The sequence below is a fragment of the Peromyscus leucopus genome, chromosome X, assembly GCF_004664715.2.
Source record: "Peromyscus leucopus breed LL Stock chromosome X, UCI_PerLeu_2.1, whole genome shotgun sequence".
Taxonomy (NCBI): domain Eukaryota; kingdom Metazoa; phylum Chordata; class Mammalia; order Rodentia; family Cricetidae; genus Peromyscus; species Peromyscus leucopus.
This window is the reverse complement of record NC_051083.1, coordinates 31,143,006-31,170,836: the sequence shown is the minus strand read 5'-3', so window position 1 is coordinate 31,170,836 and position 27,831 is coordinate 31,143,006. Positions and strand designations below refer to the sequence as shown.

Here is a 27,831-nt window from a genome sequence, read left to right as displayed (position 1 = left end):
GAAGAAAAACCACAAGAAAGAACTGAACACAGCTGCTGCAAACTGCTGCAGAGCCTGAACACAAAACACTGGATTTTTGGGAAAAGGCAAGGGGCCTTTACAGATCTGATTTTATCTGGGTCTATGTGTCATTTCTGAAGGAAACATGTTCTACCTTGGCCAAAGAGCACATCTCCTTCCCATTCTGACTTTCCTGCCAAGTCTACCCTCCCCTTCTATTTTGGGGCATGCTGCCAAGTACACAGGGTCTCTGAAGGGCTACAGGGCCTGTTTGGATGAACAGATAGCATCGAAAAGGTTCTGGCACTGTGCATATAACTAGAGCCTCTAGGAAACTGAAATCTCTGAGCAGTGTCTGACTAAGAACACGGTGCTTACAGTTTAGGAACAAGTGCAAATCTCATCTTGCTTAGTAGCTCATCTTCTTGGAGCATGACCAGGGCGACAGGGTACATCTGATCAAAATCAAAGTTAAACTGCACACCAGCTGGTGGGTCACGAAGGAAATTCCTCTTGTCCTGTGATGAAAAATGGAGGCAAAAATTGGTGGGGGGAATCACAAAATGCAATTAATAGGTTATAATGTATCATGGATTTGATATACTTATTTATTTTTGAAATAGGGTTTCTCTGTGTAGCCCTGGCTTTCCTGGAACTCAATCTGTAGACCAGGCTGGCCTCAAACTCAGAGATCCACTTGTCATTACCTCCTGAGTGCTGGGATTAAAGGCGTGCGCCACTCAATTTTTACCAAGCCTTCAGTCACAAGGTCCACTGAGCAGTCGCTGACTGGCTCACTTAAAAGAGAAAGAACAATCCATCCTTCCATGTGTTTTTGTAACATTTACTTGGACAGCAGCTCCCAGGAGGCCAGACAGTTCACCCAATTGGTTGAAATCACATAATTAAAAATCATTTAAACATGTTTATTTTTATTGGACACCTTTAGGTATGTGAAAGCTATTAGACACATTCCAACTCAAGACCAAGCACAGTGCAGCAGGCCTATAATCCCACCAATTGAGAGGTAGAGGCCAGGGGATTAGGGCTTCAAAATTAGCATCATCTATATGGAGGTTTATAAGTCAGCCTGGGCTACATGAGACCCTGTCTCAAAAAGATAAGAAACTGGGCTGGTGAGATGGCTCAGTGGGTAAAGGTGTTTGCCACCAAGCCTGATGACCTGGGTTTGATCCCTAGGATCCACAGAGTGGAAGGAAGGAAGCAGATGGGGCTGGAGAGATGGCTCAGTGGTAAACAGCACCGGCTGCTCTTCCAGAGGACCTGGGTTCAATTCCCAGCATCCACATGCTGGCTCATAATGTCTATAACTCCAGTTCTAGAGCACCTGACAGCTTCTTCCAGCTTCCTCAGGCACTGCATGGAAGTGGTACATGTACATAGAGGCAAAGCATCTGTACATATAAAATAAAAATTAAAAACCAAAAATCAAGCAACAGAAAAAACAACAAAAACACCACAAAAACATTTAAGAAAAGCACGGAATGAAGAATCCTAGGACTAAGAGCTAGGTATGGGATCAAATGCCTGTAATCCTTGTACTTGGAAGGTAGAAGCAGGAGGCTTAGAAATTTAAGGCCAGCCTCTGCTGCAGAATGAGTCCAAGGCCAGCCTGTGCTATCCTAGTAAGTTTGGAACTAAATTTGCCTGCCTCAAAACAAAAACTCAACAAAGTAAAACAACACAACACAGAATCCTACTAGTTATAGACAACTTCTGGCTCAATGTAACACTCTTCTGAACCTATGTCTCCAATAGACCTGGTGCCTCTGCAAGTGTGGTAGCTAATCTTGACTACATCTGGAACCAACGAAACCCAAGCTTCTAGGCACTGCTGTGAGGAATTTTATTAATCACATTATTAGGAAGACCCACCCCAAATCTGGCAGTTCACATAAAAGGATACAGGAGGAAACCTTGCTTTTTGCCTGCTTGCCCTCACTCTCTACAGCAAATTCATCTATCCTATTGCTGTAGCTGGTATTAAATCCAACTTCTTCAGGATTCCAGTGCAGACTGAAGACCAGCAGCTATATTCAGGAACCTTCTGCGACTGCAGCGCCAGACAGGAACTGCAGAAAGATCCAGCCTTGTGGACTGGACAACTAACAGATTCTCAGCTTTCCATTGTGAGACAGCGGTTGGACTATCTGAACCACATCCTGAGAGCCAGTCTAATAAATCTACTTTTAATATGTCTGTTCAATCTGTCAGTTCTGTGCCTTAGAGAATCCTGACTAGTACAGCAGGTAAGATTTCACATAAATAGGAAGGCAGGCAGTCCATACATTGTGATTAGCTAGCACTATGTTTTTTTAAAAAGATCTTGTTTGATACATAAGGCATTTTCACTTTTCAAAAACCTTTTTTCGGGTCTGGAGAGACAGCTCAGTGGTTAAGAGCACTGGCTGCTCTTCCAGAGGTCCTGAGTTCAATTCCTGGCAATCACACGGTGGCTCACAACCATCTGTAATGAGATCTGGATCTGGTGCCCTCTTCTGGCCTGCAGGCACACATGCAAACAAAGCACTCATACCTAAAAAGATACATAAAAACCAAAACCCAAAACCCTTTTTTCTCTTTTTAAAAAATTTTTTATGCGTACAGGTGGTTTACCACCATCTGCGTCTGTACACCACATGCATGCCTGCTGACTGCAGAAGTCAGAAGAGGGTGTAAGATCCTGAGACTGGGAGTTACTACTGATGCTTGTGAGCAGCCATGTGGGTGTTGGGAATCAAACTGGGTCCTCTGAAAAAGCAGCCAGTGCTCTTAACCACTGAGCCAACTCTCCAGTCCCAATTTTTTGTTTTAAAGACAGTCTCCTATAGCAACGTCTAGCCTTAAATTCTCTCCCTATTGGAGGATAACCTTGAACTCCTAATCCTCCTGCCTCCACCTCCTGACTGCTGGGATGACAAGCATGAAAGCTGACTTTCCTTTTTCATTCAAGGTCATGAACAACTTTCTGGCTCTGAGGGCTAAATCAAATGAGCACTAACTTACCATAAGTTACTAAACCAGACTTGTTTCCATAGTCATTTAAATAGTTTCTAACCTTTTGGAAAGAATTCTGAAAGCCAGGTATAATGGCACACATCTGTCATCCCAGTACTTGGGAGGCTACAGCTGAAGGATTGCCTAGAGTTTGAGACCAGCCTGGGCTATATACTGAGTTCCAGAATAAGATGCTATGTCTAAAAAAGGAGAGTTTTTATTCCTTTGTAAAGTGATCTTTCAAAATTTTCAATTTTATTTATCATTAGTGTGTTGGGGAGATAGAGGCACATACCCCTGTGACACAGCTTGTATGCAGAGGTGAGAGGACAACTTTGTGTATTTGGTTCTCTCTCCCATCTTTTATGTGGGTCCAAGGGATTGGACTCAGGTTACCAGGCTTGTGAGGCAAGAGTTTTCTTTACTCACTAAGCCATCTTACTGGCCCATAAAATGCTATCTTTGAAGAAATTCCCATAAGTGGAGTTTCTGGTCCATAAGTACAATTATTTCAATGACTATTGTCCAGGCTTTCCTGTAGAGGAGGTAAAAGCCAAGAAGACTCACAAATTTTTACCAGAAAAAAAAAAAAAACAATAGAAGTGGGGGTGCTGCTGGGCGTGGTGGCACATGCCTTTAATCCCAGCACTCGGGAGGCAGAGCCAGGTGGATCTCTGTGAGTTCAAGGCAAGCCCGGTCTACAGAGCAAGATCCAGGACAGGATCCAAAGCTACACAGAGAAACCCTGTCTCAAAAAACCAAAATAAGTAGGGGTGCTGGTGGTATAGCTCAGTGATAATAGAGTACATAAATAGTACAGAAGGCCATGAATTCAATCCCTAGTGCCAAAGTGGGTGGGGTTAGGATAAAGAGTGTCCAGTAAGATAGATCAGAGGTCCCTGGGACCCACATGGTAGGAGAGAACCAACTCCCTGCATGTTATACTATGATCTCCACATGTGCTGTGATGTGTATATGCACACAATAAATAAATAAATAAAGCAATAAAATTTTTCACAAAAAGAAAAAGTAGGTTAAAACCAAAAATGCGCCTTGAATCCCAGCACTTGGGAGGCACAGACAGGTAGATATCTAAGTTCGGAGCAAGCTGGAGCTATGCTATAATACCTTGCCTCAAAAACAAAGGTGGTGGGGGAAGTGCTAGAGAGTTGGCTCAGCAGTTAAGAATACCGACTGTTTTTCCAGAAGACCTGGGTTTGAGTCCAAGCACCTATATAAAGGCTCATAATTACCTGCAACTTCAGTTCCAGGGGACCCTACACCTTCTTCTGGCCTCCAAGGCATCAGGCATACATGTAGCACATAGACATATATGCAGGCGTTAATGCCCACATAGATAAAAGTAAACAAAAGTGAAAACTATTTTTTTTGGTTTTTCGAGACAGGGTTTCTCTGTGTAGCTTGCGTTTCTGGAATCACTTGTAGCCAGTGCTCGACTCACAGAGATTCGCTGCCTGCTCCGAGTGCTAGATAAAGCGTGCCCAACGCCGGCTAGTGAAAACTATTGAGCATAGTGAAAATATGGATTCATGAAGTCATGTGCCATGCCTTCATCAAAGCTGGCCTTTGCTCTCTGAGGAAATACAGATAAGTAAGCATAACATTAGAATCTCAGCCCTTTCAGTGTGCAACAGGGATAAAAGCACTAGCTACACTTTAGTCATGCTGGGAGCTTCAGAAGATAAAGAGTATGGGAACGTTCTTTCTGAAACTGTTCTCTGCAACATCACTGCTTGTGGTGATATTTTGTTTGTGCTCTAACAAAGCTTGCCTCAAGATCAGAGGGTGGAGTTAGCCATTAGTTAACCATAGAAGTCTGGAGGTCTGTACAGACAGACAGGAAGTGATATGGCTGCGTGGAGAGAAGAATATAAGGCAGGTGGAGACAGAAGCTTGGCCCTTTTCAGCAGGAGGATTTGGAGAGGTAAGAGGTGACTTTGGCTGCTCCTTTAGTTCTCTGATCTTTCAGCATTTACCCTGCTGACTCTGGGCTTTTATTATTAAGACCAATTAGAATTGGCGCTACATCTGGCACCCAATGTGGGGCATGAATTCACGAGAAAGCCACTTGCCTGTGGCTTTGCAGCCACCTGCACAGGTAGAAGCTGCATGTGGCCAGAGTCACTACCCTGCTGGCTAGGTTTTTCTTTCTTTTTTCCCTAAGCCTCTGAGCAAGTTTGGGATTTTTTTCTGTTGCAGCTTCTCTGCAATAAACTCCACAAGTCCATGGGCTCAATATGCTGCCAGAGTTAGCCCCTCAACACCAGCCAGCTCTGCTTTTAGGCAGTTCTTGCTGCACGTGTTTATTCCCCAAAATTCGTGTGCATTTTTCAGACAGCAGCTTGCCTCTCCTGGTGGGTTGTGGGCTTTCCCTGGAGCTCCTCTTTGGGCTGCTGCTATACTAGGTAGCTGCCTTGACACCTGCTCAGGCTTCTACTGTTCTATGAAGCAGCAGTCAGCCTCACACTTCACTGTCATCTGAATCATCATCTTTGGCAGATTTGGTAAGACAACTGGGAATTCTTAAAGGGTAGAATTAGTTAAATCAGAGTTTTTTTCCTCACATTAAAAAATGGGAATTAGGTGTCTGTTCCAGTTTGAAAATGGAACAATTAAATGAAAAGATAATTTAGATGAGATTTATGTAATGTCAATTATAAACATTATTGCTTTAATCATTTTTGTTTTATCACTAAAAAAGTTGGTTAATGAGTGCCAAGATGTAAGTTTTAGAAAAACTTATCAAAACAGATCATAGAGATATTCAGACCCAGACAGAGGGATTTAAAGGAGAGCCAATCTGAGTTGCATTATAAGGTTAGAGAAGAACAGCCTAAGGTTTCCAAACAGCCAACCTTAATTTATCCGGTAACCTTACAGGAACTGCTAAATGATAGATATCCCTAAGGCTGAGTATGAGCTGAATGGACTCCTGTGGAAATGTTAGATTTAAGGAGATTCAAGGAAGTGATAGTCTTACATGGCATACATTCACCTTTTGTGAAGCAGATGTTAAACTCATGATCAACTTGTAATAGAATTATCCCTCAAGACTGGACAGACTTGGTTGTTGGAGCCCACTAGGTTTCCTAGTGGCCGTACCCAGCAGGACTACACAAGAGGGTGCCTGGGTACCAGGTGATTGTAACTAGCAAGAGGGAGGACTTTTGCCCCACCCCTTGGCATTGTTATAAATAGACCTTTGGAATAAAGTTCTGGGCTGGTGGATAAGGATCCAGGCCCACCTGAGTCTATCCTGTGTTTTCTCTGTTTCTCTTCTCTGTATTTCTAACTAAGTCTCTTATCCCTCATTCCTCAAGAGTCCCAGGGTAAATAAATGTGGGAGATGGTCCTCTACAGATGGTACCACGAACAGGGACCAGGGACTTGGCGAAAGGACTGTAGGGGGTGTTGCGAGTGTAGGCATGCTAATAATGAATTGAAAAATGAAGGCAATGGTATTTTATTCTCGGGTGTATAGGGAGGCAGTGAAGGAAATACCGCAAGGCTGCAGCGTTAGAATTCTCTATAGATCAATTTCTCTCTCTGTCTCTTTTCTATCTATAAAAGATAAGGCTTATAAAGTCGACCTATAAAGTAGTCCTATCTAAGGTAGTCCAATAATAAGCTTGTAAGAAATAGTTGTAAATATAAGTTTAAGAATATTTAAGGTAGTCTATTAGGCAGTCTTAGTCCTATAGAATGTAGGTTTAAATAGGTCATAGATTTAGTATAAACTGAGTCAGAGAAATGTAGGTTTAGAATATAGAGGCCTTAGGTTTAAGGATATGGTGAAAAAAATAATTTAGAGGTTTTTTTCAACCTGGAAGCGGAGAGCAATGTTCATGGTAGACTATGGACTTGGAAGTTCCAGAAAGCCACCAATAACAAGAAACAGTTCCAGAGACTGGCGGCTTCAGAAAATAGCAGCCAGAGGGTCTCGGAAGCTGAGACCCTCAAGGCATCAACGCCATGCAGGTGGCAGATGCAGGAGGGTCTACAAGCTTTCTACTGAAAGAAAGCCACGGTGAAAAATGAACAAGCCAAGCCACAAGAGAGGCTAAGGACAAGCAGCAGTTTGGAAATACCTGCAGAGATGCTGCGCTGCGGGAAGGGTGAACAGCAAGAGTCTGCAACCTTTGGGATGCTATACCGTGAGAAAGGCAAATGGCAGAGAAAGCCCAGCAGTTTGCGTCACCTCGGGGAAAGATGAACAGTGAGTACAACATCAATGAACAGTGGAGCTGGCAGAGACCAGACTGCTTCCAGGACCAGAGAAGCGGTGTCAGTGCCAGACAAACAGCTGAGACAAGATGGAACTGCCGAGTGCTCCAAGCTAAACAGCCAGCCTGAGACTCTGTGGGAACTGCTGAGACCGACTGCAGCCCGAGCTTCCAGCAGTGAGGCAGCCATGCAACACGACAGCGTATGGAGGATTCCGGGGACCCAGTTTGCTGAGCACTTGGACTGTCAATGGTGCAGGTAATGGGTTTTCCTCCCGAAGCTGGGGTTAGCTGTGGGAAGGCCACAGTTTCAGCTCATGGCAGCTGAAGGAGCCTTGAGCCGGTGTGGCTATGAGGTGAAGCTCTCTAGCTTGGTCCGGGACTGGTTCCGGAAGGCTACAGACTGCAAAGCATAGCAGTAGCTGAAAACGAAAGTTTTAAAGAGACTTGCTTGAACTGAAAAGTCTCGGTTATGGAACTTTTCGCATTTGGAACTGTTTGCTTCAGAGTCATTACAACTTTGACAGCTCTACACAGATTCAAGGGCAGCTGACAAGCCAGGCCCTGACTATGAGCACTCAAAGGAACTTTTAGGAATGGCACCAAAACTGTTTTTGAATTTTTGAACTTAAAAAATAAAATGGACAGTAATGATTTCATTACAATGGGGCAGTTTGAATTTACTTATGCATATAGACTCTATCAACAATGATGACTTATGAACTGCTTATGGAACTGTTATGTAAAAATGGAACTGTTTAAATAGAATTTTTTTTTTAAAGAAAAGGGGGAGTGTTAATATTCCTCAGTATATTTAGTTAAAAAAATATTTTTGCCGGGCGGTGGTGGTACACGCCTTTAATCCCAGCACTCAGGAGGCAGAGGCAGGCGGATCTCTGTGAGTTTGAAGCCAGTCTGGTCTACAAAGTGAGTTCCTGGTTTACAAAGGCGCAAAGCTACACAGAGAAACCCTGTCTTGAAAAACAAAAAACAAAACAAAACAAAAACAAGAGGGACCTATTGGAGCCCACTAGGTTTCCTAGTGGCTGTACCCAGCAGGTTGCATAAGAGGTTGTTTGGACCATGGGCTTGGGTACCAGGTGACTGTAACTAGCAAGAGGGAAGACTTTTTGCCCCACCCCTTGGCATTGTTATAAATAGACCTTTGGAATAAAGTTCTGGGCCGGTGGATAAGGATCCAGGCCCACCCAAGTCTATCCTGTGTTTTCTGTTTCTCTTCTCTTTATTTCTAACTAAGTCTCTTATCCCTCATTTCTCAAGAGTCCTGGGGTAAATAAGTATAGGGGATGGTCCTCTATACTTGGTTACAGCAGTCCTGACGTCTGGTTCTCAATTATAGCAGAGGACCTGGTGGAAAGATGAGGCTAAGACCATTGAACAACAAAGTAGGGCTAGAGGTATGGAAATCTCCTATGACCAACTTCTTGGAGAGGGAGATTATACTTATGTACATAGGTAATCTCTATATTATGAACACACCATGGCTTTATGCCATGCAGCAACTTTGAATGCTTGGGACAGAATTGAAGAAGTAGGAAAGAAAACTGAGTCATTCACTAAAGTTATAAAGGGTCCAAAAGAAACCTTCACTGATTTCTTTCAAAGATTGACTTCAGCAATAAATAGAACGACACCAAATTCAGAAGCTACACAAATAATAATTGAATCTCTGGCTTTTGAAAATGCTAATGCACAATGCAAAAGGTGATTAGGACGATAAATGCAAGATCAGCACCCTTGGAGGAATGAATTGGAGATATAGTTAATATTGAATCTCATAACCATGATAATGCTTGGATAGGAGAGGTGATTTCTAGAGGTTTGAAGAAAAATTGAAATGTCAGGTGTCCTAATTACAGTAAACAAGGTTACTTAAAAAGGGATTGTAAACAGGGTGTTCCAGAAACAATGTTTTTTTTTCTAAGAATAATCCAAACAGAATGCCCTTCCTTCTGGAGTATGCAGAAGGTGTGGCAACAGCAGACATTGGACAAATGAATGTAGATCAACAAGCAACAGTCAAGGTATTTCTTTTCCATCAGGAAATGCCTTGAGGGGCCTCTCGCAGGCCCCCATGTCAAATTCCGTTCAGTTGTTTTCTGTCATCATGGAGAAAACTCCTTTCCAGAGCAATTAAAGGACCTAATATCTATTGTAAAAAAAACATACTGCTCTGGATGATAGAACAGCTTTAGAAAATAAAACAAAAATTTCAGGAGAAAACATAAATCAAAATTGATAAAGATTAGATTTGAACAAGAGAGACCTCTTAATTAGAAGAGGTGACAGTGCATCAGTGTAACTAGTCAATTTAAACTAACTTATATGACTAACAAATGCTTTTCATTTGATCAGACCAGTGTGACCATCCAATTTAAACTAACTTATACGACTAAAAAATGCTTTTCATTTGATCAGATATAAATTGCCATAAGGGAACCTCCCCAAAATTAGGGCTGGGGAAGGGTGCTGGGGATGGTGTGAATGTGTTGCTCTGATTGATTGATAAATAAAATGCTGATTGGCCAGTAGCCAGGCAGGAAGTATAGGATATGTGGGACAAGCAGAGAAGAGAATTCTTGGAAGTGGAAGGCTGAGTCAGGAGATGCCAGCCTGCCATCCAGGGAGCAACATATAAAGGCAACAGGTAAAGCCAAGGAACACATGGTGACATATAGATTAACAGAAATGGATTAATTTAAGATATAAGAACTAGATAGCAAGAAGCTTGCCATGGCCATACAGTTTATAAGTAATATAAGTCTCTGTGTGTTTACTTGGGTCCAAGTGGCCAGCCGCAGGGCTGTGGGATCTGAGCCAAACCAGGAAAACTTTAGCAACAGAAGGGTTTTGTTTTTGTCTTTCCAGGAGAATGAAGGCACTCAGCTAGGGAATCTGAAGACCACTGGACAAATGAGACAGCTGAAGAAAAGGAACAAATCATCCAGAGAAAATGTCCCAAGAAAACGAGTAAATTGGCCTATTGGTATATCACATTTCCAACAGGATAAAATTTCATATATCTTCCCAAATGATTGTTTCTGCTGTTCTCTACAAACACATAATGCAGATGGTCCTTTTGTAGTCCCAATTCAATTGAAAATTAAAACTGGTTTTGGAGTTGGAGTGTGGCTTTCTCCTTCTCTAAACCCAAGCATGATTGTTAAAGTAAAACCCAAAATCTGTCTCATGTCAGAAGAGCCACCTGATATGGGACAGAAGAAAAAACAAATTTAGGGACTATTCTATTCTAATCTTATGATCCTTTGGTTTTATTTTGACACTTTGAAGCTTTTCTTAAGGTATTAATATTATCTCAAAATCTGTAAGATTAATATATATTTTAAACATTTGGTCATGATATATTTTTTTTTTTTTTTGGTTTTTTCGAGACAGGGTTTCTCTGTGTAGCTTTGCGCTTTCTAGTCATTGTACCAGTGCTCGAATCACAGAGATCTTCTGCTCCGATGCTATTAAAGCGTGCCACACGTGGTCATGATATTAATGGTCATATAGAGTACTAATTCTAGAAAAAGACTTCATCTAGCTTCCTGTACATGATTTCAGGTTTGAGTCTCTATCAGGTAACTAGGAATTAAGTTTTTGTACTCTGGATGTACATAACAAATATTGATCCTTTAACCTCTTTGAGATCTGCTACATATGACATTTAAAATGTTTCTCTGCAGTGAACCATGACCATACCTAACAGTGACCTTTGAAGTCTTCAAAAGGAGGATGGGGCCCCACAATGATGACTCCACCAGGACTATGATAACACCACTAAACTGAAAAACACCACCTAAAGATAGGCTTTGGACTACAAACTGCTCAGGACAATTTTGAGGTGGCTAACTGAGACAATCCAGCCTCACAGACTACTCTAGCCAGGACCTGAGACAAGCCCTGCACTTTCCCATTACACAGAGACTAGACAGCAAATGATAAAGCTACCTCTCCCAGGACTTGACAATTAACCCAAATTTTTCTTTTCAGGATCCCCCAAAGATGCCATTGCCCCCAGACAGCAGGAAGTAATTTTAAGAACATGATGTCCAACATTACCAAGAGGTGGGGTGGGCGGTTTTTGATCTTTCAATAGGTTATAGATATTTGCTATTGTTTAGGGTGATTGGTTACAAGTTGTTTTCTGTAATGGTCAGGAAAAAAGCTGAACAAAGGAGATTAGAGTCATGGTTCTTGTTTTGAAAAGAAAAAAAAAGGGGGATATAGATATGATAGGATAAAAGGGTAGATTACTGAATCTACTTTTTAAAAGCAACTACTTGTTTTAAATATCTTACATTTATACAGATCTTTATATATTGATACAAATTTGAGATTAGTTTTGTTAGAACATACTCTACATATATTTCTACTCTTGTTCAAGGTATTATACCTCTACAGCTCATTTAATGATGTAATGCAAATTTTTAGTCTTTGAAAATTATTATTACCAACTATTTAGGATAATAAAGAAATGCAGGTTAGTAGTTAGTCACTTATAACAATCAAACTTGTAGTCAGGTTAGTTATGTTTTCAAGGTCAAACAGATATATATTTTGGATATACGGGTTGTTTTCAAACACTTCAGAGAGCTATAGAATATGCCATTTAAAATGTTTTAATAACATAGATTTTTTTTTTATGACAATGAATGAGACACGTCTGCTTCTGGCTGTACAAATCTACTTCAGAGAAGATGATGGACATTGAAGAAACTCCATATGGAGTTTACTTTCTTTGTGGCAAAAGTTAGCCACTGGGCAAGAAACTGCCCTTGCCTTGACTGCTGACAGTATGCTGTCCAAATTGGACAAGCAGGACAGAAAATGAAGTGACCGCAGAACTTTGTCAAGACAAGGTGGGACAATCCTTCAAAAATTCTGCTTCACAGATAAATCTGTCAGAGATATTCTAGGCCTGTGGGCTGAAGGTGGATGCCCCAACGTTATAGAGGAACCTTGGGTCCAGGCAGCCAGCTAATTCTGTCATTTCTCACATTTTTTGGAAGTTGCTTGCTTGTACTTCCTGTTTAATCAGGTAACATTATTTCCTTCTTGGGTCTCTGATGGAGTTGAAGACTTTATGGTTATAGTTTTCCTTGTTACCAGTTTCAGAAAAGAAATTCACTAAAGAGGTGTAAAGTGTATAAGGTTGATAGTCATTAAAAGATAGTTTTGGTAATGCAAGTTAGAATAGAAAGTGAATTAGGTACAAACTTTGGACTCACCAAGATAGGATAGATAATGGAGTATTTTCTCTGAATTTGTCAAATGTTTATGACTAGACGTTGATGTAATTAATGTCTGTATATACTGTATATAGTTATTGTACTTATTGTATATAGTTTCTCTTATATTAGTTATAACCTTTTTTATTTTAGACAAAAAGGGGAAATGTGATGATTTTTTTTGTGCTCTAACAAATAAAGCTTGCCTGAAGATCACAGGGTGGAGCTAGCCATTAGTTAACCATAGAGGTCTGGAGGTCTATACAGATAGACAGGAAGTGATATGGCTAGGTGGAGAGAAAAATATAAGGCAGGTGGAGACAGAAGCTTGGCCCTTTTCAGTAGGAGGATTTGGAGAGGTAACAGGTGACTTTGGCTGCTCCTTTAGTTCTCTGATCTTTCAGCATTTACACTGCTATCTGACTCTGGGTTTTTATTATTAAGACCAATTAGAATTCTCTCAACTGCTGTCTGGTATAGTTACATTTCCTGAAGTCCTGAGATAAAGTTTTGTGGGCCAGTAAATGGAATTCTGTCTATATCAATGTCAATACAACATATGTAGGTAGAGAGAAAATAAGGAACATAATCATTTCATTCACAAGAAATGCACTGCTCCCTCAAAACTTCCTATGTTACTATAGCTCAAAGATTATCAAATCATATAAAAGAATCTCTTCCTTTTTTGAAACAGCCTCATTATATAGCCCAGCCTAACCTCAAATAGGTGACAATCTTCCTGCATCAGTCTCCCAAGTAATAGGATTACAGGTATGAGCCTCTATCTTTTTAAGGCTGAAACAATGACTTGGCATAATAGGCTATACTTTAATGTAGTAAAAGAAAAGTATAAGCTAACTCAAAGTTTGAAAAAAGGTCAGGCTAGGTGGCCTTTAATTTCAGCACTTGGGAAGCAGAGACAGATGGATCTCTTATCTCTGTGAGTCCGAGGCCAGCCTGGTCTATAGAGCCAGTTCCAAGGCAGCCAGAGCTACACAAAAAAAAAAAAAAAAAGGTCATGGATCAGTGAGAGACTGTCATAGGGCCCCACCCCTGCCTGAAGATCTAAACACATTTTCTTTAGTGGTATAGCCATTGGTAAGTTGGTCATGTTCCTGTAAATAACTTCTCACCACGCTCCTGTAAGCAATCCTAATGAAACTCATTGAGTCAACAAGAACAAAGGCTGGGATACAGCTCAGTGCTAAAGTACTTATTTAGCATGTCTGACTCAGTACTGCAAAAATAAAACAAAACAATTCAGGAAGTTACTACAAAATCATGAAAGTTAGCATGTATGTTCTTAAAATTTCAAAAAAAAAATTTTTTTTTTTGTTTTTTTTGGAGACAGGGTTTCTCTGTGTAGTTTTGGTGCCTGTCCTGGATCTCGCTCTGTAGACCAGGCCTGGCTCTGCCTCCCAAGTGCTGGAATTAAAGGTGTGTGCCACCACTGCCTGGCCTCAAAAATATTTTTAAAAACTATAAAAAAATGTGGTAGCACATGCATTTAATCCCAGCATTTAGGAGGCAGAAGCAGGCAATATCTGTGAGTTCAAGACTAGCCTGGTCTATACAGTAAGTTCTAGGATAGCCAGAGCTATCTATGTAGTGAGACCCTGTCTCAAGTCAAACCAAACCAACCAACCAAAACTGTAAAAGCCTGGCATGGTGCTACACACCTGTAACCTCAGTACTAGGGAAGCTCAAACAGGAAGACAGTTGTAGGCTGGCCTAGGCTACATAGTGAGTTCAAGGTCAGGCTAGGCTACATAGCAAAACCCAGTCTCAAAAAAACAAACTCAAACCCAAATAAACCAAACAAGAGCATGTAAAATTATACATAAGGAAAAGAATTCTGCCAGGCAGTGGTGGTACACGTCTTTAATCCAAGCACTTGGTAGGCAGAGGCAGGTGGATCTCTGTGAGTTTGAGGCTAGCCTCGTCTTCAGAGAAAGGTCCAGGACAGCCAGAGCTAGATAGGGAAAGCCTGTCTCAAAAAACAATAACAAAAAGAAAAAGGAAAAGAATTCAGCTAAAGAGAAAGTCCTATGAACAGAGATGTACTATGACAGGAGAAAAGTGTTACCTATACAGGGTATTTACAGGGTACTCACAGCTGATAAAGCCAAAATCTGCTGTTGAATTGTTTCTTCATCGTGACTATCAACCCATGGCGGCACAGCGGCTTCTATACAGGAGGAAAAAAAAGGTTATTGGGGCTGGAGAGATGGCTCAGTGGTTAACAGCACTGGCTGCTATTGCAGAGTACCTGGGTTCAGTTCCCAGAACCCACATGGCAGCTTACAACTGCCTATTAATTCCAGTTCTAGGGGATCTGACACCTTCTGGCCTCTGAAGGCACTACATGGTTACAACAGTTATACTGTAATCTGTCATTTTTTTAAAAAAGGAAGGTTTTAACAAAACCACTTAAAATATGACTATTCACTGTAATACCCAGACTTAATTTGTAAGCTTTATGCATGTATGTATTTGGTCAACAAATACTCCACTTGAATGATACAGTATAGAAATCTGACAACAATTTAATTAGATAATCAAAATCAGTATCCCTGGGCACACAAAATGGCTCAGTGGGTAAAGGTGTATACCCACAAGACTGAAGACCTGAATTCTATGCCTGGGACTACATGGTGGAAGAGTCCTTTGACCTCCACATGTGCAAAGTGACACACAGATTCACAAAGAGTAGGGGAGAAACACACTGTGGGTCCCTGAACATGTTATTTCAAGAAGGACAGAACATCAAGAATAGACAATCCTATTCTAATCATGAGAAACTATCAGACAAAGCTCAAATATACAAAAGTCTATTAAGAGGGGAACAGTCCACCCTCATCACTTGGAGGTGGAGTCAGGAAGACCAGGAATTCAAGGACAACTTCATACTATATAGCAAATATGAGGTCAGTCAGGACTGTCTAAGACCCTATCTCAAAAAAAAAAAAAAAAAAAAAAAAAAGACAAACGTTGTTAGAGCATTCCAGACTCAAGAAGGCTAAGAGAAATGACAGAATATAATGTCATATCTTCAACTAGTTTTTGGACTTAGCTACATTCTGGGGGGAAATGTTATAAAGGACATCATTGGGTCAAGTAGCAAAATGAATAGGTGTTAGATTTGTGTATTATGTCTCTAGGCATGGTGGTGCATGCTTGTAATCTTGGTACTTGGGAGGCTGAGGCAAATAACTGCTTCAAGTTCTAAGCAGCCTAGGCTATAGTGTGAGATGCTGTAAAAAAAAAATATGGGCATGGTGATCCACTTTAATTCTAGCACTTGGGAGACAGAGGCAGGCAGGTCTCTGTGCAGAACTCTTATCAGTTCAAGGCTATCCTGGACTACACAGCAAGTTCCAGGCCAGCCAGCGTCACATAGTACAACCCTGTCTTAAAAATAAAAATAACAATAAAAATAAAAAGCTGGAGAGATGGCTCAGTGGTTTAAGACTGAACGATAAAGTGTAAAGATGGCTCAGAAGTTAACAGCACTTGCTACTCTTCTGGGAGGATCCAGGTTCGATTCCCAGTACATATGTAGTGGCTCACAACTTTCTGAAATTCCAGTTCCTGGGGGATCTGATACCTTCTTCTGACCTCCTCAGGTGCCATACTACTCTTACAGAGGCCCCAGAGTCAGTTCCTAGCATCCATTGTCAGGTGGCTCACATCTACCTGCAACTCCAGATCCGAGGAACATACCCCTATCACACATACACATAATTAACAATAAAAATAAATAGAAAGGGCTACTGAGATGGCTCAGCTGTTAAAAGCACTTGCTGCGAACCTGATGCTATGAGTTCGATCTTTGGAACCCAAATGGTAGAAGGATAGAAAACACTCCTGGAAGTTGTCCTCTGCCACACAAAGGCCAGAAGTAAATAAAGGTAATAAAAATAAGAGAGGGAAGGAGGGGGTGGGGGAAGGGAGACAGAATGAATCTTGAGTGAAACCAACGTAAAAGACAAATTAGAGGCAATAAATGATAGGGCTGGAATCAAATTGTCAATGAACAGTTAGAAGCTGAATGCGGAGGATACCAAGATGACATACACTTACCTAGATATGATTAGGAAGGGTATCCAGGACTCCACTCAAGCACCCATCTGCTCTTTATAGCAGATTCTAACTGCACTAACCCCCAATACATGTCAGACCAAAAGCAATCCATTCTAAAGTAAAGAGATAGTTCCACATTCGCCTCATACACAGTGATGAGGTGATGGTCACAGTTAGTGTTAGGCTGGGGATATAGCAGCTCAGTTGGTAGAATGCTTGCTCAGCATGCACGAGACCCTAGGTTCCATTCCCTGCACTGTACAAACCTAGTATTGTGATACCTATAATGCCACCACTTGGGAGGCAGAGGGAGGAGGGATGAAATTCAAGGTCCTTGTTGACTACACAGCAAGTCAGAGGTCAGCCTTGGCTATGTGAAACCCCGCCTCAAAAACAAACCAATGAAAAACAGTTGGTACCAATGTTAAAATGGCTTTTTGCAAAGAGCTGTCAACATTGGGATCCTTACCTGCAATGCAGAGGCTAGAAGTCTTACCCCTTTCACAGCTGCCGCCCTAGCTAAGAAGATGAAAGAAGACTCTGACAACATAGGCTATTTGTTGCTGATGACAGTGTTTTAGTTATTGATTGGTTTTGAGACAGTATTTCATTTAACCCAGTTTGGCCTCCAACTTACTATGTAGCTGAGGTTGGCTTAAACTCTTGATCTTTCTACCTTTGCCTCTCAAACACTGGAGTTACAGGTCCCAGCTAGGTTTTTATTTGTTTTTATTTTTGTTTTTAGATTAGGTCTTGCTAACCCAGCTCTCAAACTCCTGGCAATCCTTTTGCCTTAGCTTCTTGGGCACTGGAATCACAGGTGTGCACTGCCAGGCCTGGCTTGGCTTTGGTCTTTTTGATTGACCCTCTTCTCTATCATGCTCAGTAAAAGACTGAATTTTTTTTCATTTTTTAAATTTATTTATTAAATTTAATTTTACATATCAAAGACTGAATGTGTGTGTGTGTGTGTGTGTGTGTGTGTGTGTGTGTGTTTGTATTTTTCTTTTTTGAGATAGGGTCTCTCTACATAGACCTGGCTGTTCTGGAACTCACTATGTAAATGAGGCTGGCCTCGAACTCTCGGCAATTGATCTTTCTCTGCTTCCCAAGTGCTGAGATCAAAGGTATGCACCACCACATTCGACTATTTTTTAATTAAAATTTTTTTTTCCAATTTGTAGCCCAGGCTGGCCTGGATTTACTATGTAGCTCAGGCTGGGAGTACAGCCTCAAACTCATAGCAATTCTCCTGCTTTAGCTTCCCAAGTGCTGGGATTACAGCCACTATGCCTAGCTGTACATATAAACTGTATACACGCTGGGCGGTGGTGGCACACGCCTTTAGTCCCAGCACTCGGGAGGCAGAGCCAGGCGGATCTCTGTGAGTTCGAAGGCCAGCCTGGGCTACCAAGTGAGTCCCAGGAAAGGCGCAAAGCTACACAGAGAAACCCTGTCTCGAAAAACCAAAAAATAAAAATAAATAAAATAAAATAAAAAATAAAATAAAATAAACTGTATACACTATGCACATGCTCTACCACTGGGCCCCATCCCAGTATTAGACATTTTTTTGTATTCCTAGAGCCTTAGTATAGGTTCAGCATATAATAAACGCTCAATACAACCTGATAGGGAAGCTGGGGTTGTAGCTCAGCAGCGGTGCTTGCCTAGCATACATAGCATGTATGTACAAGAACCAGGGGTTGATCCCTAGCACCACAAACCGACACACACACACACACACACACACACACACACACACACACACACACAACTTGACTGAGAAACTAACAAACCTATATCATACCTGACTTCTTTGTGTGTTGTTCTTCAACAAATTTTTTCTGTTCTTTTTGAAAATCCCCTATAATGGTCTGTTAGAAAAAACACATGAAAAGTCAAATTACTTTGAAGTTTACTATTAGGTAAGAATTACAGTCAAGCTACATGGGTACATGTATGTCCAAGAATCAAGAAAGATATTCTAAAAAAGTTCCATCAGCATACTATATTTTACTTGCGTTAATGAGATTACACTAGCTACTTACAACTTTCATAAATTCCTCCTTTTACAAGTTTTCTAATTATACCTTATCAATGATGTCGTCTATTTTTCCTTCTTCCACAGATTTCTTTATTGTCTGAGCTGTTTCAGTAACAGATTCTGTTATCTTCTTTGTGGCAGCACTCGCAAAGTTAAACAAATAATCTGTAAATGAAAAAAAGGTCTGTGCTTCATTCGAGTACAATGGTTATCACACCTTCCCAACAGTATCTGCAGGGAGTTCTGCTCAAGGACCTTCTTGGATACCAAAATCAAACCAACTCTAACTGGGAGACGGAGGTGGAGATTCAAGTGTAAGTTGGCAAGTTGAACAAACCCAACTGTTTGTCAAAACCCTGAAAACGGTGGCACACTGCTCGCTTTACCGCGCCTGGGCTTTCCACATAGAAAGCGACAGGTTCTTAGGGACATCCCGGACACGACTTGACGGCTTGGTGATACTTTAGCGTCGCCCATGACCGGGAGGACCGACCCCGTCTCACCCACCGGCATCCCCGCGTCCCCTTCCAGCCCGCCCTCGCGTCCCGGAGGGGACTCACTTCCGAGGCCTCTGGCCTGGTGTAGGAGCTCTGGGTCCTCGGCCGGCTGCGGCTCCTCCTGGGTGGGCTGCTCGGGGTGCTCCTCAGGAGGCGCGTCTCCCGCAGACAGCTCGTCCCCGCTGGGCGGCTCTCCGACCGCCGCCGCCGCCCCCTCGGGCTGCTTCAGGCCCAACCAACTGCTCAATCCTCGGAACATGCCGCCCGAGGGGTCGCCGCCGCCGGCGCCGCCGCCACTGCCACGGTCTCCTCACCCAAAAGCGCTAACTGCCCTGCGACCTGACACCGCGGCTCTTTGAGGGCTCCCGACCGGCCGGCAGCCTGAGCGACACTGCCGGTGCCAGGCCGCCCTGACCCTACCCTCTATTATGGCCCCTCAGCTGGCCGCGCTTGCGTCACATCCGGACCGAGCTCCGCCCATTCTGGCGTCGGGCGGGTGCGCGTGGAAAAGGGGCAAAAGGCTAAAGGGCTTTCCCAGCCGAGCCCCGCCCCGTCTCTGCCCTTTTTACTCTTTCCCCAGCTTTATGAGCATTTGGACAGCATCTTTTTGGGCTTGTCCTACCGGGTCTTAATTAGTGATTGCCTCGAAGTGACAGCTTCGCCTTTACAGCTCCAGCTGGACCATGTTACCCCCAGTCGCCCCCCCCCGCCCCTTGGAAATGGAAAAGTCACCTCCTGAGCCTAAGTAACCCAAGCTGAGGGCAGTGTTTCATACCCGAAGCCCCAGCATTTGGGAACTGGAGGAAGCAAGATCAAGAGTTCAAGGCCAGCCTTAAGTACATAGTGATTTAGGCTAACCTGAGCTACATAAGACCTTGTGTTAAAAGCACAACAACACTTAAAAAAAAAAACCTGGGAGCCGGGCGGTGGTGGCGCACGCCTTTAATCCCAGCACTCGGGAGGCAGAGCCAGGCGGATCTCTGTGAGTTCGAGGCCAGCCTGGGCTACCAAGTGAGTTCCAGGAAAGGCGCAAAGCTACATAAGAGAAACCCTGTCTCGAAAAACAAAAACAAAAACACAAACAAACAAACAAAAAAAACCAAACCTGGGAGCTGGAGAGATGGCTCAGAGGTTAAGAGCACTGACTGCTCTTCCAGAGGACCTGGGTTCAATTCCCAGCAACCACAAGGTGGCTCACAACCATCTGTAATGAGATCTGATGCCCTCTTCTGGCCTGCAGTCATACATGCTGTATACATAATAAATAAATAAATAAATAAATAAATAAATAAATAAATAAATAAATAAATCTTTAAAAAAAAACCTAAAGGAGAAAAGAAAACAAAAAATTGCAAGCAAAAAAAAAAAATTGCCAGCAAGAAGTTGGGGTGGAGTATGTATAGATTAAAAATGGTTTACAGTGGGCAGGTGAGATGGCTTAGTAGGTAAAGGTACTTGCCACCAAGATTGTCAACCCGAGTTTGATTCCTGGTACCTATGTAATGAGAGAACTCACTCTTAAAGGTTGTCTGTCCTCTGACCTCCACACATGCTCTGTCGCTACCCACACAAAAATTATAATTGAAAATATTTTCCACAGTAGCTTAGAGAACTGGGACTGTCACTCAGTGGTAGAGTGATAAAACACATGCCCAGCACAGCAAAATGTGAACACACACGCACACAAAGAACTTAGCTGAACATAGTGGTACATACGTGTACTCTCAGCACTCAGGAAGCTGCGGCAGGAGGATCTTGAGTTCAACACCAGCCAGAGCTACATGAGACCCTTTTCCAAAACACAAGAATGAGGGAAACAGAATATAAAACGCTGATGGATTACATGGCTCATAGGTAAAGGTGCCTGCCACCTTGCCTTGACCTGGGACTCACATGGGAGAAGAACCTATTCTTGTAACTTGTCCTCTCATTGCCACACCTGTACCATAATATGTATTGTGTTTGCCCTGCACCCCCATACAGTAAATAAAATGTAATAAAGATTAAAAGAAAAGAAAATGTTTGGATATTTGTGCTTTCTTTTTTTTAAAGACAGGGTTTCAAGGCCTGGTGTGGTGAGACCTTTAATCCCAGCACTTGAGGGGCAGAGGCAGGCAGATCTCTGTGAGTTTGAGACCAGTCTTGTCTACATAGGACAGCCAGGGTTACACAGTAAGTTGTTTTTTTCTTTTTTCATTGTTGTTTTGTCAAGATAGGCTCTCAAGTGACCCAGTCTGGCATTGTCTTGAACTCTCTGCCACACTCACCAAGTCCCACCTCTCTTGTTTTCTTTGTTTTGTTTTGTTTTTCAAGGCAGAGTTTCTCTGTGTAACTCTGGCTGACCTAGAATTCACTCTGTAGGCCAGACTGGCCTCAAACCCACAAAGATCCACCAGCTTCTGCCTCCCGAGTTCAGGGATTAAAGGTGTGCACCAGCACCTCCAGCCTCCTCACCAAGTCTTTCTTATCTGCTTCTGGGAATCAAACTCAGTGCCTTCTTCATGCTAAGTATGTATTCTACCAACTGAGCTACACGCCCACACTCTACAATTGTGCATTTTATTTGGATACTAATTCAGCAAACATACTTAAAAAGATTATGATACTTATATAGATGGCAATTTGGAGCTTAAGGAGCTAATGAGATCAAAGAATTGTGAGATTCTATTTAAATTGTAGTCAAAATTCAAAATTTACCATAAACTATTTTGAAGTCAGCAATTCAGTAGGATTAAAGTACATTCACATTACTTTGCAACCAGTCTCCATAATTTTCCATCTTGTAAGCTAAAATTCTTATACAACTTCCGTTCTCTTCATGTAAACCTCTACAAAACATCAATTTACTTAATCTCTATGGACCTGCCTACTGTAGATATTAATGTTCAGGGCTGGAGTGCTGCAAATGCTAGAATAGTAGATCTCTTGACTAGCAGGAAGGAGGCCCTAGGTTCAAACTTCAGTACATGGAGGAGGGGAAATTGGTATAATCATACAATATTTGTCTTTCTTTATTTCTTATTTTTTTGATACAGAGTTTCTTTGTGTAGTTCTGGCTGTCCTGGAACTCACTCTGTAGACCAGACTGGCCTCGAACTCACAGAGATCTGCCTGCCTCTGCCTCCCAAGTGCTGGGATTAAAGGCGTGTGCTACCAGTAATGGTATTATTATGTGGCTGTGGGTATAGGTTGCCAAAGAAGTTCTTTTCTTTTAGAAAGTCATATTGCAGTATTGGAGGACAAAATGAAAACATGGTCAGAGATTGCTTCAAATTAATACCAAAAGCTCTGGAGAGATGGCTTAGTAGTTAAGAGCACTGACTGCTCTTACAAAGGACCCAGGTTTGATTCCTAGCACTCATGTGTTAGTAGCTCATGACTATGTGTAATTTCAGTCTCAGGGGATCTGATACCCTCTTCTGGCCCCCACAGGTACCTGGCAGGTATGCGGTGCACAGAAAGGCAGGTAAAACACACATATACATAGAAATAAAATAAATCTTTAAAAAACTACTCCCAGAAGTGGGGAAATGGTTGGGGATATAAATGAACAAGCCTGTCCTTGGGTTTGGAATTGCTGATGCTGACTGATTTTAATTTTATGTCTACTTTTTTTTTCTGAGACTGGGTCTCCCCATGTAGCTCTGGTTGTCCTGAAACTCACTATATAGACCAAGCTGACCTCAAATTCACAAAGATCCACCTGTCTCTGCCTCCCTAGTGTTGGGGTTAAAGGTGTGTACCACTATGCCTGGCTAATGTTTATTTTTTTATGTTCTTGTTTTTTCTGTAATAATATTTCAAACAGGGAAAACTGGCAAGGAATTGATAAACGTATTTTCCAAGTTCAGACTCTAGATATTTGGTGTAGAATGATGCCCTGTGTGGAATATTCCTTTATACTGTGTGAATATGTGCCACTGTGATTGGGTTAATAAAGAAGCTGACTGGCCAATAGCTGGACAGGTAGAGGTTATGAGGGACTTGCAAAATAAAAGAGAGTGTAAAGAAGGAGAAGAGAGGTCTCTCAGAATTGAGAGGAGACACAGAGAGAAAGAGATGAACTTGTCGTAGTGAAAAAAGGTATTAAGCCATGTTGCAGAGTGTGGATAAGAAATATGGGTTAATTTAAAATGTAAGAGTTAGCTAGTAACAAGTCTGAGTGATTGAATGAGTATTTATAATTAATAATAAGTCTCAGTCTGGTTATTTGGGAGAAGCTTCTGGGACACAGAGAAACTCTGCCTATATATGGTGCCCAAATAACTGGCACCTACATCTACATAAGACTGGAGAGCTTAAAAAAAGATTCTAAGCACCCAAAAATAGAGCCCAACATCAGCTTCCTGATAACCATTTTTTGATGGGTGATATCACTTTGTATGCTGTGAATGTGTTGCTCTGATTGGTTGATAAATAGAATGATGATTGGCCAGTAGCCAGGCAGGAAGTATAGGTGGGATAAACAAACAGACAAGGATAATTCTGCAAAGAGGAAGGCTGAGTCTGGAGACGCCAGCCTGCTATCCAGGGAGCAGCATGTAACATAATAGCACACAGGTAAAGCCACAGAACATGTGGCAACATATAGATGAACAGAAATGGGTTGAGTTTAAGTGTAAGAGCTAGTCAGTGGTAGGCCTGAGCTAACGGCCGAGCAGTTTTAATTAATATAAGCCTCTGTGTGTTTACTTGGGTCTGAGTGGCTGTGGACTGGGTGGGACATAGGAAAACTTTCAGCTACAATCTTTTCTTGGATAGGCTCAATACTAGTGACAAACAGAGGCATGGCTCCTTTAAGAGGCAGCTTCCTTGGCTCGGTACTAGTGTTAAAGATAGGCATGGCTCTTTTAAGAGGTTCTGCGGGGCTGGAGAGATGGCTCAGAGGTTAAGAGCACTGACTACTCTTCCAGAGGTCCTGAGTTCAATTCTCAGCTCATAACCATCTGTAATGAGATCTGGTGCCCTCTTCTGGCCTGCAGTCATACATGCTGTATACATAATAAATAAATAAATCTTTAAAAAAAAAGAGGTTCTGCTACCAAGCACTTAAATGGGGTTTATGAGCAGCAGAAGGTGTGCTACATAGTGACAACATGGACCCAACAACTTCCCAGAGCTTCAGCAGTAAACATGGCTCCTATCAGTACCTCCACCATGAGGCTAAGCCCTCAGGGAATCAATCGGGGAGGAGCCAGCCACCAACCACTATGGGCTACCACCATACACTAAGGTTCACAGTGCTTGCAGCTGACATAGCAGTATAAGATTCATCTCTTGTGAATACATTTTTGTATTAATACAAGTACAGACTGTGTGTATACAAGTTAGCCAAAGATGATTCTTTGTTTTATGTTTGAGCAGGTAAAATATATATTACATTTTTGTAGTTTTTCTAGGTTTATTTCTTTATGTCTGTAGCCAGGATTTTTAAGGGGGTCTTCCCCAATCAAACCTGATCTCTATCAACTTGGAGTGAATTCACAGTCTCTCATCTCCTGTGGAAATAAAAGTATAACCTCTTCCCCAAAGTAGCATATTTTTGACTTCCATTTTGAAGACAGGGTTTCTCTGTGTAGCTTTGTGCCTTTCCTGGAACTTGCTTTGTAGACCAGGCTAGCCTCAAACTCACAGAGATCTGCCTGCCTCTGCCTCCTGAGTACTGGGATTAAAGGCGTGTGCCACCACTGTCCGGCAAGACATTTTTTTTTTTTGGTTTTTTTCGAGACAGGGTTTCTCTGTGTAGTTTTGCGCCTTTCCTGGAGCTCACTTGGTAGCCCAGGCTGGCCTCGAACTCACAGCGATCAGCCTGGCTCTGCCTCCTGAGTGCTGGGATTAAAGGCGTGCCCCACCGCCGCCCGGCTACAGCAAGACATTTTTAAAATATAAAATATAAAGTTTGGTTTAATAAAGCAGTTTTCATAATCCAATGTGTCTTAGCAGCTGTTGTTCCTTCATTAGCAGTCAGAAAATCTAAAGATAACACAATAATATACAAAATCCAGCCTCTCTGTGTATTTCCCATTTTTATGTGGCTTATTATATTTTTCATTACTTTCTTTTTAAGGACTTTATTATTTTTAAACTATTTTTAATAGTTTATTATTTAACTATTATTTGACTGTATATATACCCTTATCTATTCTCTCTCCCAAGCCTATGTATATTTTTAAACACACTGTAACCCATTTAGAGGTTTTTTTCATCTGGATCTGTCTTTACTGAGCATTCACATTGATAATTGGGAGCAACTGCTGAGACATAGAGAACCTCTGCCTGCACCCATGAGTCTGCCTTCCCCTACCATTTTGACAATTCCAGTGATCTTTGGAAATAAATGGAGGAACTGATTATAATTCTGATTTCCCAGTGGTCTAGTTCTCCAGACTGACCTGTATTTACTTTTTATTCAGATCCTGAACTTCAGCTTGACATGCCCAAACTATCACAACTCCTAATAGGTTTATTGAAATATAATTCAAATATCTTGCAATTCACCTGCTTAAAACATACAGTAAAATATTTATGTTTATGTGTATATGGATTTAAATATTTAAAAATATTTGCTTATTTATTTTTATGTGTATATATGTGCCTGCATGAGTTTATGTGAACCATGTGCATGTAGACACCCGCAGAGCCAGAACACATTGGATTCCCTGGATCTGGAATTATAGGAAGTTGTGAGCCACCTGATGTGAGAGTGTTGGGAATTAAACCATGGTCCTTGGAAAGAAGAGTGAGCATTATTCATTGCTGAGCCATATCTTCAGTCTTCTGGCTTTTAAGTTAAAAAATTATTAGTGTGTGTGTGTGTGTGTGTGTGTGTGTGTGTGTATGTGTTTGTGTGTCATTTGGTGGCAACTATCTTTACTTTCTGAGCCACCTCACCTGCCATAAACTTATTATTTATTTACTGCACATGTGTATGCGATTGTGCATACTCACATGCTATGGCACATGTGTGGAGGGCAGAGGACAACTACTCTTCTACCATGTGGGTCTTAGCGGCCCAATTCAGGTAGTCAGGCTTTGCAGACAAACTTTCTCATCAGGACTGCGAGCTCACAAATTGTGGGGCATTTACCCACCACCCCCACAGCTCTCCAGAGTTTTCTTGAGTGCAAGCAGCAGGAAATATTAGATAGAAGGATTTATTGTGGAGAATATCGCGGAGATAAACAGATAGAAAATAAAGGATAGCCTCGAGAGGGCCTGGAACCTATTCCAACGGGCCCTGACTGTCTCTGGCCCAGGGTTTTTATAGAGACGCCAAGGGTTGGAGCAAAAGACCTCCTCCCCCAGCACAGCCAAGTGCAGACCATCTCAGACACCTGCACTCAGGCCGGTGGTCCTGATCATCCTCTATTCGGACCTGCTGGGTAAAGTCACAAGCAACCCGAGAACGGGCTCCCACAACAAATAATGACAGGGAGACTTATTATTCATTATGAAAGCTTGACCTTAGCTTAGGCTTTCTCCTAACTAGTTCTTATAACTTAAATTAACCCATTTCTTTAGCTATGTTCTTTTATGTGGCCCAGTTACCTTTACTCTGTACTCTGCCCATCCTTGATTCCTCCATGTCAGGTTGATGACTCTGTCCTTCTTCCTCTCTGAGTCCTCTCTGTCCCCACAAGTCCCACCTAAACTCTTCCTGCCTAGCTAAGAATGGCCATTCAGCTCTTTATTAAATCAATCACAGTGACAAATCTTCACACAGTAAAAAGGAATATACCACAACAAGGCTTAGCAGCATGCACCCTTACCTGCTGAGCCATCTCACTGGACATAGAGATATAATTTTAAATTACTTTATTTTATTTTTGAGACAAGGTTTCATCATGTGCGTTTGCCTAGCCTGGAATTGACTGGCTGGCCTTGACCTCATAGGAATCTGCCTGCCTCTGCCTCACCAGTGCTGGTATTAAAAGCATGCCCCAGCCAGTTATACCCCCTTTTTAAAAATGTTACTTTTATTTATTTTTAATTATATGTATGTGTGTGAGCATGTGCATGCGAGAGCAAGTGCCCACAGAGACTAGAAGTGTTAGATGCCTTGGAGCTGAAGTTACAGGTGGTTGTGGGTGCTGCGAATAGAACTCCGGTCTCTGGTTAGAGCAACAAGCACACTTAACCTCTGAGCCATCAATCCAGCCCCCCCCCCATTTAAATATATATATTTATATAGATGCAGTAAGCTGGCTCAGTGAGTTAAGGCACTTGTTGTGCATGTCTGGTTACCTGAGTTCGAGCCTCGGAACTCACCTAAAAGCAGGAAAGACCCTTCTCCAGAAAGTTGTCCTCAGACCTCTAGGTGCATGCATACACAGCTCTCCATTCATTATGCACATACACACTAATACTAAATAAAACTTTTTTGTTTGTTTTGCTTTTCGAAACAGGATTTCTTTGTGTAGCTCTGGCTGTCCTGGAACTCGCTCTCATCATCAGAATGGCCTCGAACTCGGAGATCCGCCTGCCTCTGCCTCCCGAGTGCTGGAATGAAAGGTATGCACCACCACACCTGACTATTAAATAAAATTTATTAAAAGGATTTTTATTTTATGTAGAAAGAGCTAGCGTGATCTCTTTCAGTGAGCAGGCATCTTTGAATAATCCACGTTAGAAAGGTCAGGTGCTTCGCACTTCCGGCATGTGGTCAGAAGGTATTTCCGGTTCAGACA

The 27,831-nt window shown here is 42.0% G+C and overlaps 1 protein-coding gene across 2 annotated transcripts in view; it reads right to left on the bottom strand.

The window, feature by feature from the left end:
• The window catches only part of Syap1 (synapse associated protein 1), a 31,980-nt gene extending 12,373 nt beyond the window's left edge, over positions 1-19,607 (bottom strand). Inside the window, exons 1-5 of one of the 2 annotated variants that reach the window (XM_037198836.1) lie at positions 19,208-19,607; positions 18,694-18,812; positions 18,411-18,477; positions 14,632-14,705; positions 379-518 (exon numbers count right to left, since the gene is read on the bottom strand). In XM_037198836.1, coding sequence (XP_037054731.1) covers positions 379-518; positions 14,632-14,705; positions 18,411-18,477; positions 18,694-18,812; positions 19,208-19,403 — 596 coding nt within the window. In that variant the 5' untranslated portion in view covers positions 19,404-19,607. The remainder of the gene's footprint in view (positions 1-378; positions 519-14,631; positions 14,706-18,410; positions 18,478-18,693; positions 18,813-19,207) is intronic. The other variant, XM_028887764.2, reaches the window with a different exon arrangement.
• Between the last annotated feature and the right edge of the window lie 8,224 nt (positions 19,608-27,831).